Source organism: Pseudorasbora parva, chromosome 4 (genome assembly GCF_024679245.1).
Source record: "Pseudorasbora parva isolate DD20220531a chromosome 4, ASM2467924v1, whole genome shotgun sequence".
Classification (NCBI taxonomy): Eukaryota; Metazoa; Chordata; class Actinopteri; order Cypriniformes; family Gobionidae; genus Pseudorasbora; species Pseudorasbora parva.
The window spans coordinates 14,433,983-14,456,405 of record NC_090175.1 but is presented as its reverse complement, the minus strand read 5'-3'; the positions used below and the strand labels follow the sequence as shown (position 1 = coordinate 14,456,405).

Here is a 22,423-nt window from a genome sequence, read left to right as displayed (position 1 = left end):
GTTGTTCTATGTATAACATTACACTAGTCTGACGTGCAAAACCGTTTTGCTTGCTACTGCTAAGGTTTAGTCGCATACAATAGTCCATAAACCGAATCATGTCCTCATAAACTGCAAGTAAAGACACACAAATGTTGACAGGCAACTAAATACAGTACATTCAACAGAGACGGACGTCCTGCTGTTGCCGTTTCTCCTGTTCAATTTATTTCAGCCTCCGAATGATTCTGGATCATATATCTATTAGCTGAGATCGATAGCCATGGGTTTCTCCACGCTTGAGGACGTCACCGCTTTGTGCGCTCGTCATTCTTTAGCTCCGCCCCCACGATACGCCTCCAGGCACTCGGTTTTTTCCGGAAAGACTCGGTACAGCCCATATTTCTTTTATAAATATAATAAAACTAAAGACTTTCTGAGATATGAAGGATGCAATACTACTCTATAGGTACTCAAGATTGACATGAGATTGACTGAAACTGAGTGTTATATGTTATATATATATAATATTTTATTTTATTTCAGTTACCAAACACATACTTTTTTTATTAGTTTTTGTTTCAGTTAATAAGAAAAACACTGCTCTGTTTACTCAATATGTAAAACTCACCATGGACAGCGATGGTTTTCCTGTCTTGCAGGATGTTATTCCCAGCGGACACCTGTACAGTGACAACGCTGATTCCCTCTCGAGAGAACGTGAACGCCACACTCCCCTCCAGCGTGATCACGGGCTGTGAATACAGCGTGAAAGAGATTCTCAAGAGGATGCCCTGTCAGCGTAGTTGCAGCGAAAATGCCAACTGTATTTACATGGAGCCCGGTGAGGCAAAAACACACACAGACTGAGTCATGCACAGGTGTCCAGTGAGTGACATGAGACTTTACCTCTGAATTGTTCCCAAACCACCAGATATAGGTGACTGTTCCCACTTGGCTTGGCCAGAGAACCACTGTTAGATTGACTTCTTTATTTTTCACAGCGACAAATGGAGCGGAGAGGTGAACAGACTCCAGCTGACCTGCTCCAAGAGAGAAGGAAAGAGAAAAGTCGTTTGGTCAAGCAAGAGAGTTAAAAAGTTTTTGCTACTTCTCAAAATGTTCACCTCATACTATTGAGTAAATACAGACAAGAGAACCTGTTTATATTGTTTTAGTGGCAAAACTTGGGAACACTTCAATAATCCACCTTGGATATTCTACTAAAAATAAGTAACTTTGCAGCTACATGTCAACTACCAGTCAGAGTACTGGGCCCACTAACTATAAGTAACTTTGCAACTACCAGTCATTAAAGTATTGGGCCTACTAACTATATGTAACTAGATGTCATCCACCAGTCATTAAAGTATTAGTAGACTACTACTAACTATAATGAACTTTGCAACTACATGTAATCTACCAGTCATTAGAGTATTAGTACACTCTAAAAAATGCTGGGTTAAAAACAACCCAAGTTGGGTTGAAAATGCACCGACCCAACAATTGAGTTGTTTTAACCCAATGGTTGAGTTGTTTTAACCCAGTGGTTGAGTTGTTTTAACCCAGTGGTTGGGTTAAATGTTGCTTAAGACAACCCAATTGCTGGGCTGAACAACTCAACCATTGGGTTAAAACAACCCAATTGTTGGGTCGGTGCATTTTCAACCCAACTTGGGTTGTTTTTAACCCAGCATTTTTTAGAGTGTAGACTACTACTAACTATAAGTAACTTTGCAACTATATGGCATTTACCAGTCAGTGTATTGGGTCTACTAAATATAAGTAAATTTGCAACTACATATCATCTACCAGTCATTAGAGTATTAGTAGACTACTACTAACTATAAGTAACTTTGCAACTACATGTCAACTACCATTCAGTAGAATATTAGTAGAATACAACTAACTATAAGTAAATTTGCAACTACATTGGCCAATTACCAGTCATTAGAGTATTAGTAGACTGTCTGCTTAATATCTGCTAAGTCTTTATTGTGATGCCCAACAGACTTTCTACTGACTAGAAGTAACTTTGCAACTATGTCAACTTATTCTATTAAATCTAAGTTTAACCTAACAGTCGACAGCTACTCTGAGAGTTAGTTGACATGGCATGTAGTTCCAAAGTTACTTATAGTTAGTAGAATGTCTAATATGTACTATCAAATTAAAGTGTGACAAAAACATCTTTGTTCACAGTAGTAATATGTGACTAGGTTATGGTGGAATGTAGCCTAGAAATCTAGACGCACCCTAGCGGCAGCAAATCTAATCTGCCCACGAGTGTCGTCTAGCAACTCTCAATACCCTTCTGAGCCAAACTCTTGTCGGGCCAATCACGTCGTGTATAGAGTTGGTGGGCGGGGCCATAATGACAATGGCCGAGTTGCGTTTGCGTGCTTCTAGTAAACACAGAAACTGGCGAACGGTGGTCTTTCGAATCAGCTTTGACCGCGACTCTGGAAGACTTGGAGTTAAGCTTTTCTCTGAGAAAAGAACAAAGAACGGCACTGAAGTCGTTCTTAAAAGGGGAAGATGTGTTCGGAGTTTTGCCGACCGGATACGGCGAATGTTTAATCTGTCAACAAGCTCTGTTTCACCTTCGTTGCTCTGGTTGGTTCTAGCACTATCGTATCGTGTGCAGATGGAGTTTGAAAGACAACCGTTTATCCCGCCCCTCGGATTGAGCCCTGTCAATGGTGAGTTTCCAGACCAAACATCTTGATGTGGGTCTGGCTTGTCAGGCTAGGTGGAATGTGTTTTATGTTTAAAAAACACTTTTATTTAAATTAATAAAATAAATGCTTAAAGCCACAGCACAAACTAAACATCCTCCTAATGATTCCACCATATATTAATTCATTCACAAACACTTCTCTTAGGGACACAGAGACATCTGCGTGTGAATTTCAGCTCATGCACCAAGGGCCCTATTTGCTTTGCCTGGCACGACAGGATTGACAGATTGGAAGCGTTCCGTCTCCCTGATCAATATGTCAGTGTGGAGGCATCTGTCTGCCTGAAAGCAGCAGGGGGTGGCAAGTTCACTGGGTAGGTGGACATGAGAAAAAAAAGAAAAAAAAGAAGGGGACATTTGGATGAAAATGCTCAGATAACTGCAGATACACGATGAGCTTCCTATAGCATAAACAGACTAAACCCCCCAAAAAATAAATTAAAAAAAGATTCAAGAAGCCATCTGTTCTTAGAATGTGTTAAAATAACTTCGTCCAACATTAGAACAAGACTTTGTTACATAAGAGGATAGAGTAGTCTGTTCGATTATTGGCACAAAGTCCAATCCATACTCTGGCCAAGAACCACCCACATAAAGACATAAAGAGACCGTTTGACCAACATGTGAAATGACCAACCACACTTTTTTATTCTCCTTTAAATCATTAAAAGGCATCAGAAAAAATAAATAAATGAAGTACAGCAGAAATGTATGCTTTGAATGACTTTTCAAACCTGCAGCATAAATGCAGTTCAGTAATGATTTTTACTATATTTTATAGAGTTAAATGTAACTGCACTCTCACTTAAACATTGTATATGCATTATATTAACAAAAAATGAAACTAGCTGAAATATGAAAACAATTAATTCTGGAATTAATTGACAGTACACTTTAGACATTATATTAACTTTGTTATAAGTAACTTTGCAACTATGTCAACTACAAGCCATTACAGTATTAGACTGTCTGCTTAATATCTGCCAACACTATTTTGCATGTATATACTGTATGTATATTTGCATGTGTGTGTTTGTGTGTGTGTGTGTGTGTGTGTGTGTGTGTGTGTGTGTGTGTGTGTGTGTGTGTGTGTGTGTGTGTGTGTGTGTGTGTGTGTGTGTGTGTATTTATATATACACATAATAATTACATAGTTCGGAACTTACAGAACATCCAAAACAATGCTTTGTGCTGGGCTAAATGCGCTTGTTGAAAGTGCGTAGCTACATATGATGACCAGCTGAGAACTCTGTTTTTAATTTGTTACATGCATTTGGTGCGCGTTGCAATCAGATTTCATTGGAACAGCACCAGAGTTCATTTGGACGCGGACCGAGACCTTTTCTTTAGTGGTCTCAGTCCGCTTGGTGCGCTAGGGCTCAGATGACAGCGTTCACACTTATTCAAATTAACCGCACTAACCAAACATGCCAAGTGTGAACATTGTAAAGTACATCAGACCTCTATGATATTTTGCGTCCTCGGGACCTTGAAGTGTCTGTCGGCAATAACGATGAGGGATGATTTCAATCTGGTCGCCCACTTAGACACTATGAGCTTGAAATCTCGATTGCTTAATATGGAGTGCAATATGACCAAGGCCAAATGAGATTTTTCTGGTCAATAAAGCATAAATGAGTTCAGAGTGCTCAGACCCAGTAGGTCTTTAAAATACATTATGGATATAAAAGTAGAATACGATATGGCTGCCTGTATTATGCATATTGTTACTCGCCCTCCCACGCCTTGGCTTACATGTAATGTGTAGGAAGAGGAGCACAGTTTCAGAGCCCAGACTGTTTTCTGCCGTGGCTGACACTCGGTAGATTCCCACGTTCTTGTAGATGTGTTTAATGCCATCTTCAATAGAGCTCACGTTGGAGTAGGTGAAGGCGTTTCCGTCGCCGAAATCCACCGTGATGCTGGTTTTCGATCCATCACCCTTAGGAAAAAAGTAATGAAACATCATTGAGTCTGACTGAAAAAAAACCCAACAACAACAACCCAAAAACGAACAAAACAAATAACAGCCAGGCTGATCTAGTTGGTGAATCTTACAAATGTTCTTTACTTTCTGTATTAAAGGTTTTTTTTTGTTTAGTTTTTTTTTTTAGGCAGGAAGCAAAACTGTTCCTGACTACGATACTGCCAAAGCTCTGTGTACGATTCCTTCAGCTGTCGGTTCATCTGCTCTGGAGGGCATCTTGTCTGGAGATCTACCATGGGAAAACATTGCTCTTGCGCAGGCAAAATGCTCTCTAAGGAGTTCTCAAAACCTCAAACTATGGTAAGGATGAAGGTTATCTCTGTTCTTTGGGGGTTAGCAGTACAACTGTTTCTGTCAGAAGTTAGAGTGTATCAAAAATCCAAGAGAGTTGCATGATGCAGAGTAATAGGTTTTTAATAAAAGCGAAGAGCAGTTGCACACACAACTTATCGTTTACACAAGACAATGGACAGATGGAAGAGAGGGCTTAAATTCACAGGAGGAGGATCAACAGAACAGGGAACAGGTGAGAACTAATTAATGACCATAAGGCCATGTGTCCACCAAAGCATTTTTAGCCAGCTGAAAACTCGCTGTGGGCGCTTGAGCGCATTTTGGCAGCGTAGCGTTTTTTTCAGTTGAAACTCTTTGCTTGTTATGATACGGAATATCCGCGGAAGTGTTACTATAATCTCATTTCACAGGTAGTTTGTTTCTGTATTGATTCTATATAAAAATGTCAATACAATGTAAAGTATTTGCTCTGGCTCTTGTTTTAAATTATGCTTCTTGTCATCTGTTCACTGTGGCTAACTCCTCCATTGCGATTGGATGGCTGGGTAAAAACTGACTGATGAGTGCTGCGTTTGACTTAAAGTTGAACATTCAACTCTCTGCGACTAGTAAAAAACGCTGAACGTTAGGTGCTTCAGCATGAAATAACCACCTTGTTACGCTCATGCCGTTCTAAAACCCATTGAAAACAGTTGAATAAGCTAAACCAGCGGCTTTGGTGGACACATGGCCTAACTTAGGCAAATGGTGACAATGGAAACTAAGGGGCCGTCTACACATCCCCATTTTCAAATTAAAGGGATAATTCACCCCAAAATGAAAATTTGATGTTTATCTGCTTACCCCTAGGGCATCCAAGATGAAGGCGTGTTTGTTTCTTCAGTAGAACACAAATAAAGATTTTTAACTCCAGCCGTTGCTCATATAATGCATGTCAATGGGGTGTTTTCTCTGAAAGTCACTATGCGAGTAAAACACAGACATATGAATCCATATTAAACCCTGTGGCTCATGGCAAAACATTGCTATCTTAATAAATGAAATGATCGGTTTCTGCCGGTTTCTGATCGGATCGTATGTCTATGTGTTTTTTACTCTCATAGTGGCTCTCATAGAAATACACCCCATTGACATTGGCTAACAACGGTTGGAGTTAAACATTTTCATTTTTGTTCTACTGAAGAAACAAACACATCTTGGATACTCCGGGGGTAAGCAGACAAACATAACATTTTACATTTTTTGGGTGAACTAACCCTTTAAAACTGAAAGCTTTTTTATGCCGTTCATTTACACGACAGGATTTTGGGGACCTGACAAAGTGACATCGCAATCTACTGGTCTGGCAGCATAACACTGTGTTTTAGTAGATTTCACAGGGATCCTTTTGACAACGTTGTCGTCTGTACAGCCAAAAAAACAAAAAACAAAAAAAAACGTTCCCATTTTTAGTAAATTGTTGCCGTGTAAACATACCCTAAGACAGAAAACTAAGTTTAACATGTTTCAAAATAGTTTTGAGCAGCAAATCAGCATATTAGAATGATTTCTGAAAGATCACGTGATGCTGAAGACTGAAGTAATGATGCAGAAAATTCCTTTGCATCACAATATACATTAAAATAGAAAACAGTATGTTAAAGCAACACGCCACCATTTTTAGGAATATGGCTTATTCATATTCTTTCCTACATTTAGATATGTGGGCAGATGCATTTTTGTCTCAGTGCATGTATTGTTTTAGTTTGGCAGAGTCGCCGCTAGCTTAGCTTAGCATAATGAATGGAATCCTATGTTGCCAGCTAGCATGTAGTCAAATTCTATTTGAAATATTTCAGCAAAAGAAATAGGAATTTGTCACTGAAAGTGGAAGACTGAATTTGTCCGTACTTCTTCCAGGAACACGAGGAAGGTGACGTTGCTGGCCAGAGTGGCCGTTAGCTTCCCTTCGCTGGTCACTAAGTGGAGACCGCGAGGGGCCAGGCTAGGGCACAGCTGCCTACGAGCTGTGTACTGCTCCATCACCCCACCGGTGCAGTTGTTTGACACCACCTTTCTGTACCTGCACACACACAGACGCATAAAACACACAATCCCATTAAAACCTATTTTCAAAATGATTCGACAGCACTGAAATGTGTGCTTATCTGTGACAGTGAAAACACAGACACTAATGAGTCACACATCAAAATCATTTGGGAATACAGATGGTGAACATTTTTAATTGAAAAATCACACAAGTTTTCTAAGCTATCTAAAAGGGGACATGATGTAGACTTCTGTTGTTTTTATATGAAGCTATATGTAGTTTACTATAATCTAACCCTAACCCACATCATGATCCATAACAAAAAACATTTGCCCCCATAATTGGTACAAACACAAAAAAAGCTGTGTTCTACATCAGGAGTGACCGAAGTCAGTTCTGGAGAGCCACTATCCTGCAGAGTTGCAGCTTGCCTTAACACACCTTTCTAGAAGTTTCTAGTAAGCCTAGTAAGGCCCTGTCCCAAATGAGACTGTGGACTTACAATGACTGCCGCATACATGTGTCCATTAAGTCCTTGTGACCATAGGGTGCCCCATTTGTCATTTTAGATCTCAGAATGGTGCTCGCATGTGGCTTCTTTGCGCTCAATTTGTGCCCTCTATTCACACTTTTGGCTGAGCCAGCACTGATGTGAGCTCCCCAACAGTCAAAGCAGTGTTACGTCACGAAGGTGCAGACTCGTAGGAAGACCTTGATCGGGTTTAGGTGCATTTAATTAGGTTTGGAGCTAAACTTTGCAGGACACTGGCTCTCCCGGAGACAGATTGGCCATCCGTGCTTTACATCAATTATAAACACGTTATTAGGGTTTCAGAAAAAAAATTCAATGTAAAAAAATAACTGAATCAAAGTTTACTGAAACATATTGGAACAGTTTATTTTAATAAATATGAAAAGTCACTATGAAATCAAAATTGGCAGTTCTGAGTTTTTATGGAATATTACAGCATTTATTATAAATTATATCTGTGCACATTGTATCCCTCCCCCCCCCCCGATATTCACATGCCATCATAATCTTTAATCAAATTAATGTTGCTGACATCGCTTCTCTTCTCTGATAATGATCACGTGTTTACCGACATGAGGGCAGGACAATCTGTCAACCACATGAGAACCACCAATAGCAAACCACAACCATTCAATCAATTCCCCAAGGACAAAAGTCCTGCCCTAGATTTTTTCCTTGTTTGAAAAGCTGTTTCTCTCAGATATACAGTACATCACAAAAGGGTAAAAAAAATAGCCTATTGCAACTTCCGTTTCATAAATAACCTTCCAAGAAAATGAATAATTCCTAATTGCACAATTAAAATAATCAGTCATTGTTGATGCAGAAACATTTTCAACATGTGTAAAGTATCACACAAGATCTCACCCAGTGCTGTTGAGGAACGTGTGTTCTGTAGTACAGGTGCGAGACATGGAGGAGGGGGGGAACCAGAATGCTGGAGTACATTTCCCATTAGTCCTTCTCTCGAAACCATAATCACTGTAAGAAGAAAGAAAGAAAAAAAAAACACACGGTAAGAACACTGGGACCACGACACCCATCAGTCCTCAAATTCTTGTTTCGAGGACCAATGGCTTCTAAAAAAGTGATTTTAACAAACATCCAGTGTTGTAGTTGAGACCAGCTCATTCGAGTCAAGACCGAGTTTAGAGAGGGTTGTATCCGAGTCGAGACCAAGTTCAGAGAAGCTTTAGTCCCAGTCGAGACCGAGTTTAGCGAGGGTCGAGTGCGAGTCGAGACCAAGTTCAGAGAGGGTTGAGTCCCAGTCGAGGGTCAAGTCCCAGTCGAGACCGAGTTAAGAGAGGGTTGAGTCCGAGTCGAGACCAAGTTCAGAGAGGGTCGAGTCCGAGTCGAGACCAAGTTCAGAGAGGGTTGAGTCCGAGCCGAGGGTCGAGTCCCAGTTGAGACCTAGTTCAGAGAGGGTCGAGTCCGAGTCGAGGCCGAGTTCAGAGAGGGTCGAGTCCGAGTCGAGACTGAGTTGAGAGAGGGTCGAGTCCGAGTCCGAGTCGAGACCAAGTCCAGAGAGGGTTGAGTCCGAGTCGAGGGTCGAGTCCCAGTCGAGACCGAGTTCAGAGAGGGTCGAGTCCGAGTCGAGATTGAGTTCAGAGAGGGTTGAGTCCGAGTCAAGACTGAGTTCAGAGAGGGTTGAGTCCGAGTTGAGACCGAGTTCAGAGAGGGTTGAGTCCGAGTCAAGACTGAGTTCAGAGTGGGTTGAGTCCGAGTCGAGACTGAGTTCAGAGAGGGTTTAGTCCCAGTCGAGACCGAGTTTAGAGATTGTCGAGTCCGAGTCGAGACCAAGTTCAGAGAGGGTTGAGTCCCAGTCGAGGGTCAAGTCCCAGTCGAGACCGAGTTCAGAGAGGGTTGAGTCCGAGTCGAGACCAGGTTCAGAGAGGGTCGAGTCCGAGTCGAGACCAAGTTCAGAGAGGGTTGAGTCCGAGTCGAGGGTCGAGTCCCAGTCGAGACCGAGTTCAGAGAGGGTCGAGTCCGAGTCGAGGCCGAGTTCAGAGAGGGTCGAGTCCGAGTCGAGGGTCGAGTCCCAGTCGAGACCGAGTTCAGAGAGGGTCGAGTCCGAGTCGAGGCCGAGTTCAGAGAGGGTCGATTCCGAGTCGAGACTGAGTTGAGAGAGGGTCGAGTCCGAGTCAAGACTGAGTTCAGAGAGGGCTGAGTCTGAGTCGAGACCGAGTTGAGAGAGGGTCGAGTCCGAGTCGAGACCAAGTTCAGAGAGGGTTGAGTCCGAGTTGAGACTGAGTTCAGAGAGGGTTGAGGGTTGATCCTGCTACCTTTGCACTAACATTAGTCATGTGCAGTTGTGCTTAAGAAAATCATGCATCATTGAATGTGTCAAACATCAATTTTAAGAAATATTAACATAGAGTACTAATCATTAATATTTTGAATGGAACTCGAGTGGACTCGGAAATAGTCCTAATATGTTCGAGTACGAGTCAAGACCGAGTCCAAATGCACACGAGTCCATGACAAGACAGAGACCATTAAAATAACTGGTCTTTCATTCTGTCACAGTTTTATTTGTGTTTAGGACTTTCGGTTTGTATTTTGATTCATTCTTTTTTTCCGTTTCCCGCCAATCCTTTGTTCCCATGGTTACCCTACTTTGTTCATTTGTCCCAGCTGTGGCTAGTTAATTATCTTGTTTCTGTCCACTACTTAAGTTGAACCCTCAGCCTAGGTCATATGGGTCCTCATCCTAGTCACTATGTTGGAGCGTATTTCCCTGCCTTTCTGTTGGTTCCTGAGCGTCATTATTAAAGTTTAAGTTCGTATTTTGATCTTCTGAGTATTCAGCCTGTTCCTCGTTCACCGACCGTAACACGTTCATCATTACTGGAGGCCATTATAACATTTGTCTTTCATAACTCACAGACTAATTAAAACAAAACAAAAAATCCTGCCATTTCTTGCTCAAAGATAGTATTTATAATGAGAGACTTCAGAAAGCATAATATTGACTTCACAATAGGTCAGAATGCTATAATCATCCTGATTTATTAGACAATACCTTATGTGGAGCTAGTTCTATTAGCTATCAGGACTAGATATTTAGTTCTCACATTATAGTTATGGAAATATACAAATATATCAAGGAAGTCAAGAAAATCATTTAACCAGACATTATGTTCATTATATGCTTTAAAGATTGAATAATATATAATTTTCTTGACAATTTAATTAGTATTTTATTCCCAGGAGTTAAAGCAGAACTAATAGTCGGATCTAATAATCTAGAGATAAAATGAACATGCTTGAGGCATCAATATTTTTTACAACAGAAGAAAAATACTTGGCATCCAAAAATAAACAAATTTTCTACATTTTTAGACATAACTGTCAGACAACAAAAACCAACCAAAGTTGTTTGTCATACAATGCAACTCAACACCCCAATCAAAAGAACAAATTACACTAATTACCATGACAAGTTACACAGATGCAGCCAGCTTGTGTTAGGAAACGCAGTGTTTCACTCCCTGATTAACAACTTTCACGCTTTGTTCCATGCGGCCTCGAGGGGACTGCAAATTTGGAACTTTCCAGAACAGCAACATTAATAACTTTGATAATTCGGGGGAAAATGAGGGGAGAGGCCACATTTACATGACGAGGGAGGAGTGTCAGGAATACAAATGGAGGGTTTAAGCCACAAAGCGTGCGGCGTGAAATCCTACAGAAGAGAGGCTGGTGCTGACAGACGGAGAGAACAGTACCGCTGAGGGACTATGTATTTTCAAGAAGAAACACATCCATTCCCATCTATCGCTGTCTTCATGTAGCTTGAGCGGTTTTCACTTACTGTAGCAAAAGTCCTCAAGAAAATCCTTCTTCTGACTGGCCGCAACTTTATTCCTTCACTCTGTCTTAACAAAATTAGGGCTGCAATGCTATATTTCATTTTATAGTTCAGGGGCCGTATTCACAAAACATCTTAAGGCTAAAAGTAGCTCTTAACTATCCGATTTAGGAGGAACTCTTAAAAATAATGGGCATGTCAGTCCTAATTTTAGGACTCCTACATTTTTGGTCTAAGAGTATTTCACAAAGTATTTTAGAACTAAAACTAGCTTCTAAATCCACAAAACACTAGGAGTAGTCAAGATTACTCCTAAGTCAAATCATTACACAATCCTAATGGCTATTGCTGCAATCCGCCCAAAGACACTAAACAACATTGAGGCAATAATGATAATTTATGTATCTTTAATGAAAAAAGAATGTCAGATTACCTGTGGTAGTTGTTTTTACGAGTTCATATTACAAATGATTGAAAAAGTACAATAATATAAGCACATTTAACGTGCTGTCCGAAGCGATCAAGGGCTCTGACCTTGGAATTTAGCCCAAACCCAGAGTTCTGCCCCCTATCGCAGACCGAGAGTGAGGAACGGGGTGTCAGAGGGATGCAGAAAACTGTGGAGGAAACTAGATGATTTGGCTCTCGGCTGTGTAAACATCATTTATCGCTTGAATCCTGCAATCTCTCGAGACGCAGACATGTTAGAGTCTGACAATTGGCTGAACATATTCTTGTTTAATTACTCTACTTTTTAAAAGCTTTCTTTGAATATGGCAACATTCTTACTTTAAACATTTTATTTGAATATAGCAACATGAAACCTTTATCTATTAAATCACTGGCAGAGACCCCTCCCCTATCAGCCAATGACTGTGGTCATAGTTAGCAAGTGTAATGACATCATCCATAGCAATGAGGTCAACCCCGCCCTTTCTCTTAGCTTAAGACTTATTTTTATTCCTTAGTAAAAGTTGCTCTAAGCAGCTTTATGAATACGTTTTAAGAGAAAACACATAACTAAAAACTTTTACTGCCATTTAGGAGAACTCTTAGTGGTGAGACCAAATGTTTTGTGAATACGGACCCATAAGACCTAATGGAGAACTCAGCTATGTTTCATTTAAGTATTAACTCTGTCTCAGATCTTTCTCCTAAATTTACTGTTCCTGTAATTTCCTGACTGTTGACATGCACTACTGTTCAAAAGTTTTGGGTCAGTAATATATTTATTGAGCCCCATATTAAAATGCCCATGTTTACAGCAGAAAAAAACATGTTTAGAGCCTGGTACAAATTGTGGTTTTGGTCTATACGGCGGTCTATATGAGGGTAAATCAACTGTGACTACGAATGTAAACTCATTCGTAACATTATACCTTAAAGTTCAAAGGCGTGGCACTTTGAGTGACAGGTGTATTGCTGTTTGTCTGCTTTCTGTTAATCATTGCGTCACCTCAGCTCCACCCACGTCCCGCCTCTTTGCCCATTGTCAGTTAAACGGGAGTGAAGCGCTGCCAAGATGGCAACGACCAGCCCGACCCTTCTTTATGCTTCAAAACTGCTCTCCCGTGATGTCACAGACTACGTCCATATTTGTTTGACAGTCTATGTTTAAGACTCAGACTGTTATTAATATGGAGATATATAAGCTCAAACATAAAACTAAGAAACCCAAATGATGCTAAAACTACACCTCTGCTCATGCTTCATTTAATATCTGAAGATTTTATCTCATAAACTATTAATTTTGATACATTTTCTGACACCATGTCGTGAGTTTTTAGAAAAAGATGATATTCAAATAAAATATTGTATTGCCCTGTAAACAGTCCCATTCATGTTTCTATTGTTCTAACTTGAAAAATGAATGTGACCTAATCTTCATTAATCTTTTATCATATTTGTTTTTGTTTGTATTCAGCCATTGAATCATCAGCCTTTATTCTGGCATTAGATGTCTTGTCCATCTTCACCACTTTGATCACTCTGTCCCACTTTCAATCCACTATTATCTGATGTCTTAAAAAAAAAAAAAAAAAAAAAAATTCTTGGGACCTTATGTGAATTATTTTCATTTATTGGAAGAAAAGAGACAGAGCACACTTTAAATACTCTTTCAGCTCTTCGGGTTGCATTATTCAGTGGGAAATAAATATAAATTATATGCTGTATGATGATATATTTGCAATCATGTGAGAAAAATCTTTGTTGAATTAAAATAAAATTTGTATTATTATTATCTTTTTGATTCCCAATCCGCAACAAAGAATGTTCCTAATGAGTCAGGTTCACTTACAGTTAGGATGTTCCCTTAGAAGTAGCTAACTATGTAGACAGCTCAATATGTTTTAGAACAGAGCCTGACTCTATAGCCCTATTCGGGCTGGATTAGTTTAACATGGGGACGTGGGGGTAAAGTAATTATTACCAGAGGTTCTCTGTGATTTTAGTCCCGTCCGAATGTGCCATCTCGGTAATCATTACGGACAATGTCAGTAAAGATTACCGAGACTTTTACCTTCTGTAAAAAGGTCCGGAAAAATTACCTCAGGTAATACTAATCCCGTTCGAATAGACCTGCTGTAAAAATGTATGGTAAAATTCCGTCATTTCCTGTTTAAAAGTTAAAAAAGGAGCACATTTTGCGACCTTGCGCTTGAAGCATTCGGTTGCGTTGTAACTTAGGTGGTGGGACAAATCTGTGGAAAATGTCCAGTATTTTCCGCATATCATTTAAAGCAAAAAGAAGATCATAAGCACTTATTAGAGGCACAACACATTTTAGCTCTAGGAAAGTGTCTACTACCAACATAATCCAATCAGAATCGTTAGACTGGACCTAACTCTTTATTAAAACACATATATTGGAGACGGAGTTCAGACTGGCGCTCAGGTTGTGTTTGCTCACGTTATAACGGTAACGTCATACGCACATGACGTCAAGGAGGTGCGTAAAGCCAGTTACTCCTCCCACTTCTGCTAGTTTTACTGAGATGTCTTATCCCGTGCGAATTGGCCATTAATATTACAGACCTCCTGAGGTAAAATGACTTTACCCCCATGTCCCCATGTTAAACTAATCCAGTCCGAATAGGGCTTAAGAAGAGAAAAACATTGTTTGCTTACCATTCAAAGTCTGACCCAGTGCAGTCACACGGCTCGGAAATCATCGTGACGGAGTAGGTTTTACCCATAACACACCTTGCTATGGCCTTCAGTTTTCGGTAGACTCTTTTGACTCCCATGAGGCAGCGTTCACCCTACAAGGAGGATTTCAACATATACATACAGTACATGCCTACACATACACACACACAAATATTTTCTTCAATAAAGTTGGCATATGGCGTTCTGGTTCAAGTTTATTTCAGTTCTCACATGAATAATTCATAACAATGAAGCATGTGTGTATCACCTTGAATTGAGAAAAAAAGAGACTGGAAAGAAGACGAGAGAAAATAGGAAAGAGAGAAAAAAAGTTTTTTTTCCCCACTCATTGTACTACGTTGTTCCATATTTAATATCTCACATCCAAACTCGGCGGAGTTCATTTTGTCAAATGTTTCAGGGTACTATATCTCTCACTCACATTTCAGTTCTCTGTAATAAAATATTGTTTGTCTAGTCTTTTGTTTTGTTAATATGCTTTCTTCAAATAAGTGTTACAAATAACAGCATTTTATTTTGCGCATCAGATTTTTATGGAAGCTTGTTTCTGAGAAATTCTGAGAAAAAACGAATGAATTGTGGGATATAAACTTGCAATTATGAGAAAAATGTCACAATTCAGACTTTTTTTGTGTGACTTTTTACTCAGAATCGTAAGTTATAAAGTTTGGATTGTGAGATGAAAACGTCTCGGTTACGTATGTAACCCTCGTTCCCTGAAGGAGGGAACGGAGACGTACGTCAGAACTGAACCGACGAATTGGGATCTGCCCAATTCGTCGGTTCAGTTCTGACGTACGTCGAACGTGACCGACTGAAAGGGAACCAAATATTGGATTCAGTCTTTTTGTTTTCTTTCAATTAGGACAGGTTTTGTATTTCTATTTCAAAGTAAAGAATGAAATGTCCAATAAGTTATGACAACATATGCTTTAACCCATCGAAATAACCCATCGGGGTCTTTTTTACTTTTTTATGAGTTGTACAAGATTCAACTAATTTAATGTAAGTTAAGTTGAAATAAGTAGACCTAGATTATCATGCCGTGACATTGCAATTTTTTTCTTTATTATTTTTTTTTATAATAAAAAAAAACACCTCCATTGATTTTCAATGGCAATTAGTGGACTCCTTGTCCTTTTTGACTTATATATAAAAAAAGAACAATGTCAAAAGCTGATATGTGACAAGGCGTACAGAAAAACAAGCTAAAAGACCAAGAACAAAACACAAAAACAAAAAAAAAGACGTTTTTATGTGCAAAAAATGTGCTGTTTAAATATTATAGCCTACTGTTAATTTTTTTTTTTTTTTTTTTTGTATTTAATATATGTTGATTGGGAAAAGTGAACAGCAGAGTAATAAAGGACACACAATTAGATAAGCAATATATTAGAAGACATGGAGTTTATCAGTCATTATTTTGACCACTTCATTAAGTTTTGTTTTGTAGAAAGCCTTTCTTTAGAGTGAAATTTGTTTTGTATAAATTATATCTTCATTTTAATAAAAGGTTATAAATAGGCAAATAGCAGATAATGATCATGATCATGCACTGCATGTGTGTCTTGTAAATGAACCAAAGTATTGTGCATATCAGATAGTTTACAAAATCAAACAAAATTCAGATTGTTTTTGCCATCGAAATAACTGGGGGAAAAAAATGTTCCAATCAACCTAAACACACTATATATTTTGAAATAACCATTTCATTACATTATGTTGTTCTAAATCCCAAATATTTTATTTATAACATTCATCATAACCAATTATTCAGGTACTTTTATTTACTAAATGCTGAATTGTGTTCAGATAGAATTTCACTTTTTTTAGCATGACTTCATGACATCACTAGACTTCTTTCAAAAATAAGTAAAAATTTGTAAAAATATAAGAATAGTAAAAAAATGGATAATTTACAATATTTGTTGTCTACATTCTAAACAAACTACAACAAAATATATTTATTTTGTCCTGTTGCTTAGCTCTCTCAGTCCCATACCACAGCATTATTCGTGATTATTCACACCCTTTCACAACATTTTAATTATTAAATGTTATTATTATTATTGTTTTATGTGAAAAAGTAGGGACAGTGATTCTCACATCAGTTTGAAGCAAAAACTTTAGAAAACAACACCCATTAGTTATCAGTCTTGTGGACCCATATCCATTGTGTGTTTTGTGGCCTTAATTCTGTCTTGCATTTTTAGGTTTTCCAAAAAAAAAAAACACAAAAACAAACATAAACGTTATTCTCTCAAAAATACAAGCATGAATATACATGTTGCTCTCATATCATGCTAGCCTTTGTGTTAAATACAGTATAATGACACATTTGCCATTTAATATGTGTATAAGCAACTGAAAAAAGCACAAATGTCAGAGCATGTCAAAACTTCTAAAGGGCCCCAAAACAGCTCAGACTTCAGAGGGAATCCAACAGCTCAGACATCCAAGTTGATCATACTTAATATAGGGAAGCAACTTTTCTTTTACAGAGTTGGAGCTGATTTGAGCTTACAGTGTGCGTCTCAGTTTTTGAGTGAAAAAAAGCATTATTTGTAGCTATTTTTTTTTTTCAGTATTCAACAAAATATGGGGAAAACATTCAGTTTATCACACTATAGTGCGCTTTAAAGTTTAACCACAAAGTTTGTTTTTGAAATGCTTTTATTTTGAACAAAATGGAACAAAGTTACACTTGTGTTTTAATATATTTTATTATGCTATATTATCACTAAATACTGATTTCATATTTTGTCAGTTTGTTTTCTTTTAATTAGGACTTTCTTTCAGTTGCTCAGTAGCACAGGTGTGTATTGTTACAATGGTTATTTTTGACTATATTAAGCTCAGAATAATAAGGCCTACAGTTTCAAAATTTCAAAAATAAATTCAAAACCTGTCCTAATTTAGAGTTAACAGACAGATTGAATCCAATATTTGGTGATAATTTAGCATAACACGAGATTTACATGCAATTTTTTCTAGGCTGGTCATTTTTGACTGAAAAATCATTAGTTTTAAATCATTAGTTTAAAAAATAGTTTTAGTCCAATGTGAAAATAACTAACATTTTCAGGAAAAAAACAAAACCACCAGGTCAAAATGACCCGAACACAACATGAGGCTTAAAAATGTTTTGCTTTACAGCCATGGTTCGTTGCCTGTCATGTCCTCTTTTTTGGATTTGTTTATCAGACAAACCGGTGCAGAGCGGCACTGAAAACGCCTACAGCACAGGATGTAGACTGCGTAGGTTCAGACAATGTATGGCTTCATCTCATCTCAGCATGTTACTGTAGTTTACAGCCCAAAAGTTGGGTTTTTTGACATTGTTCTCTTTTCTGTCAACTTCTGCTTCTCAGAGTTTGTAACAGAAATAGAAAGTACCACAAGGCTTCAGGTTAAAGTAGGCCAGTCTACTGCCATGTCCTAACAACTAATAAATGCACATCTGTTATTCTCCTGTGAGAGGACGCTTCTGGTTTGACTTTTGGGATATATATTATTCCATCTTTCCAAATATAGTCTTGACAGCGAATTCTGGGAAAGCATGTCAGGGCCAGTCAGAAAGGAATATCATAAGACGATCCAGACAACAAGAAGTCATTGTGACACGCTCTTTAGTTCAATCTAAAGCATCAATGGTGAAAAGACATGACAAAGAAGAAAGGTATTTGATCAGAACTTTACTGGGCTACCTTAATTGTAAGGTTTAAGACACGAATAAAGTAATTTGATGACATCAGTTACATTAAGATTAGTTTTTTGTTGTTGTTAATGTTGTTGTTGTTGTTGTTGTTTTGTTGTTGTTGTTGTTGTTGTTGTTTTTTGACGGTGCTTGAGACACTTTTAAAATACTACATAGACCATATAAAAAGTAACATTTAGTTACTTCCCATTAATAGGGTCATATTGTTTTAAAATATAAATCTGACAAAAAGGTTTATGCTTAAAAATGAAATTCGTTCTAAAAAAAAAAAAAAACTTAATCCACGATATATACAATTAACTCTTTCCCCGCCAGCATTTAAAAAAAAAAATGTTGCCAGCCACCACCAGGGTTTTTGACCATTTTCACAACAATGTAATAGCCCATAGAATATACACTCACCTAAAGGATTATTAGGAACCCCATACTAATACTGTGTTTGACCCCCTTTCGCCTTCAGAACTGCCTTAATTCTACGTGGCATTGATTCAACAAGGTGCTGAAAGCATTCTTTAGAAATGTTGGCCCATATTGATCGGATAGCATCTTGCAGTTGATGGAGATTTGTGGGATGCACATCCAGGGCATGAAGCTCCCGTTCCACCACATCCCAAATATGCTCTATTGGGTTGAGATCTGGTGACTCTGGGGGCCATTTTACTACAGTGAACTCATTGTCATGTTCAATAAACCAATCTGTAATGATTCGAGCTTTGTGACATGGTGCATTATCCTGCTGGAAGTAGCCATCAGAGGATGTGTACATGGTGGTCATAAAGCGATGGACATGGTCAGAAACAATGCTCAGGTAGGCTGTGGCATTTAAATGATGCCCAATTGGCACTAAGGGGCCTAAAGTGTGCCAAGAAAACATCCCCCACACCATTACACCACCACAACCAGTCTGCACAGTGGTAACAAGGCATGATGGTTCCATGTTCTCATTCTGTTTATGCCAAATTCTGACTCTACCATCTGAATGTCTCAACAGAAATCGAGACTCATCAGACCAGGCAACATTTTTCCAGTCTTCAATTGCCCAATTTTTTTGAGCATTTGCAAAGCGTAGCCTCTTTTTCCTATTTGTAGTGGAGATGAGTGGTACCCATTGTGGTCTTCTGCTGTTGTAGCTGCTGTAGTTTTTTCAGTCAAAGTTGCTCTTCTATCAGCTTGAATCAGTCGGCCCATTCTCCTCTGACCTCTAGCATCAACAAGGCATTTTCGTCCACAGGACTGCCACATACTGGATGTTTTTCCATTTTCACACCATTCTTTGTAAACCCTAGAAATGGTTGTGTGTGAAAATCCCAGTAACTGAGCAGATTGTGAAATACTCACACCGGCCCGTCTGGCAGCAATAACCATGCTACGCTCAAAATTTCCATTCCTTTCCTTTGCCTTTCCCATTCTGACATTCAGTTTGGAGTTCAGGAAATTGTCTTGACCAGGACCACACCCCTAAATGCATTGAAGCAACTGCCATGTGATTGGTTGATTAGATAATTGCATTAATGAGAAATTGAACAGTTGTTCCTAATGATCCTTTAGGTGAGTGTATATATATATATTTTTTTTTTTTTGGGTGAAAGACTGTATCAGATTCAGAGCGATGGTCAAACACAGATTGAGTAGATCAAATCCATCAACACTCCTAATGCTTCACAGTCCTGTAGCTCATCCTAGGTCCATGTTTCATTCAGTAACATTAGATAGTTTTGATTTATATGATGTATAATGTTGATGATCGTGTTATTTTACACACGTTTGCTTACATGCGATGCCCTGTTTTACTGTGTCTTCCTCGCGTGTGTTTTGATCAGGAGATTCTGTACTCATTTAAAGATGTGTAATAGAGCCCCCTAGCATCTAACAGTGAAAACCCGGAAAATTACGTGTTTGGCAGGAAAGCGTTTTCTCACAAATAACGGAAAATTATGTGTTTGGCAGGGAAATGTAATTTTAAAGTAAATAAAAAATAAAATAATAATAATAATAACAATTATTTTGGTTCCCTTTCAGTCGGTCACATTTGACATTATGTCACAAACATTAGATTTTTGCCTACGTATGTTTAGCTTCACGTAGGCCTATGTTATTTATGTTACATTTGAATGCGTGAATCGGTTGGTGGGGCTACAGAATCAGGCCTTTTTCTTCTGTTGAGGCGGCGTTTCACTGCTTTCTGACATCGCTGGGCAGCAAATTCGCAGATCCCTCGTTTGATGAGCCAGCCAATAAAAGCATTTCTTTGACTAAGCGGAAGTTTTCAGCTCAGAAACGTACACGATATTCTTATATTTTGATGAAATTTTATATATCAAAAGTAAAAGTTGATTTCTCAGTTCATGACCCCTTTAAAGAATGTCAATAACCAAACAATCGATGGGCAAAAAGTACTTATATATTTATTATATTATGTTTTTTTCCCCCCATACTATGGCAGTCAATGGCTACCATCAACCACTTATATTCTTCAAAATATCTTCTGTGTTCAGAAGAAGAAATAAATTCATACAGGTTTGGAACAATTTGAGGGCGATTAAAGGATGATCTAATATAAATTTTTGGTGAACTGTGCCTTTAATACATTTAGTTTTAGCTACCCCTGATTTATAAAATAATGTGTGAAAAAATGATGTAACCAAATATTCAGATTGGGGATCCAGATGATAAAAAAAGATTTCTCACCTGGTCATGTAAATCCCACGGCACATAGTCAGACTCGATGCATCTTCTGTTAAAGATAGACCTAAAGTCTATCTTTACCAGCTGCCATTCTGAGCGATGACTGACATGACCGAAGATCCTGCAAACAAAGGCATAACATCAGCCACTGTTTGTCTGGCGAGCAGTGGCATATCGAGACCGCTGTGACTCTAATGATTAGAACGATGCAGAGCGGACAGGGAGAGGAAATGCTTAGCAATGTTATCCAAGTCAAACCACATCAGTGGAAACCTGCGTCAAACTGTCAACAAAAAGTCTGAAACTCACATTGAGAAAGTCTGACACTCAAGAACAGTGCAACACTTTTAGGGCCTGTCAGAAAGACTGCAGAAAGTATCTAGGAATATCCTACAAGGGGAAACTTCATGAAATACTTCTCAAAATATTTTCAGGTTGAGCTGGATTCAGAGGATTATGATGTGAAATCAGAACTGGCATGATGATTTTAACGATTTCCTTTTTAAAGTAGGTGATTCATTACTGGAAGGTTTTAAAAAAAATCACTTGGTTTATCATTGCTTTATTTATATCACCAAGCATCATCAAGCAATGCACTGAGCTATTCACATTTTATGCACAATTTGTATGGATTAATATAAAGTGGAAATATAGAAATACAGGCAGAAAGACAGACAGACAGACAGACAGACAGACAGACAGACAGACAGACAGATAGACAGACAGGCAGAAAAACAGACAGACAGACAGACAGACAGACAGACAGACAGACAGACAGACAGACAGATAGATAGATAGATAGATAGATAGATAGATAGATAGATAGATAGATAGATAGATAGATAGATAGATAGATAGATAGATAGATAGATAGATAGATAGATAGATAGATAGATAGACAGACAGATAGACAGATAGAGAGACGGAATCCATTCATCCATCCATTCACAGACACATAGATGACAGAATCCATCCATAGAAAAACAGACAGACAGACAGACAGACAGAAAGACAGACATAATCTATTTGCCCATCCATCCATCCATCCATCCATCCATCCATCCATCCATCCATCCATCCATCCACGGACACATAGATGATAGAATGACGGACGGACGGACGGACGGACAGACACAGACAGACAGATAGATAGATAGATAGATAGATAGATAGATAGATAGATAGATAGATAGATAGATAGATAGATAGATAGATAGATAGATAGATAGATAGATAGATAGATAGATAGATAGATAGATTATCTATCTAGATTATCGTGATTTGAATATTCATCATACGTACGTCATAATGAGCGTCTCCTCGCCCGGTTCGCCCAAGACCCCGTCCACGAACAGGGGCGATGAAGTGAAACTGTATTTGTTCCACACTCTCCCTTCATCAAAGCTCAACCTGCACAGAAACCAGCAGCACACACCTGAAACTACGATACAGTTTAGAAACGATTGCATTTCCACAC

At 38.6% G+C, this 22,423-nt stretch overlaps 1 protein-coding gene across 4 annotated transcripts in view; it reads right to left on the bottom strand.

The window, feature by feature from the left end:
- Nucleotides 1–22,423, bottom strand: part of sorcs1 (sortilin-related VPS10 domain containing receptor 1) — a 302,164-nt gene that overhangs the window by 20,242 nt on the left and 259,499 nt on the right. For all 4 annotated transcript variants that reach the window (XR_010904712.1, XR_010904711.1, XM_067441002.1 and 1 more), the window contains exons 14-21: nt 22,249–22,356; nt 20,950–21,067; nt 14,502–14,635; nt 8,429–8,542; nt 6,891–7,062; nt 4,475–4,661; nt 889–1,022; nt 611–734 (exon numbers count right to left, since the gene is read on the bottom strand). Coding sequence is in view for 2 of the 4 variants with exons in the window: in XM_067441002.1 (XP_067297103.1) it covers nt 611–734; nt 889–1,022; nt 4,475–4,661; nt 6,891–7,062; nt 8,429–8,542; nt 14,502–14,635; nt 20,950–21,067; nt 22,249–22,356 (1,091 nt within the window). In the remaining 2 variants the exon portion in view is untranslated. The remainder of the gene's footprint in view (nt 1–610; nt 735–888; nt 1,023–4,474; nt 4,662–6,890; nt 7,063–8,428; nt 8,543–14,501; nt 14,636–20,949; nt 21,068–22,248; nt 22,357–22,423) is intronic.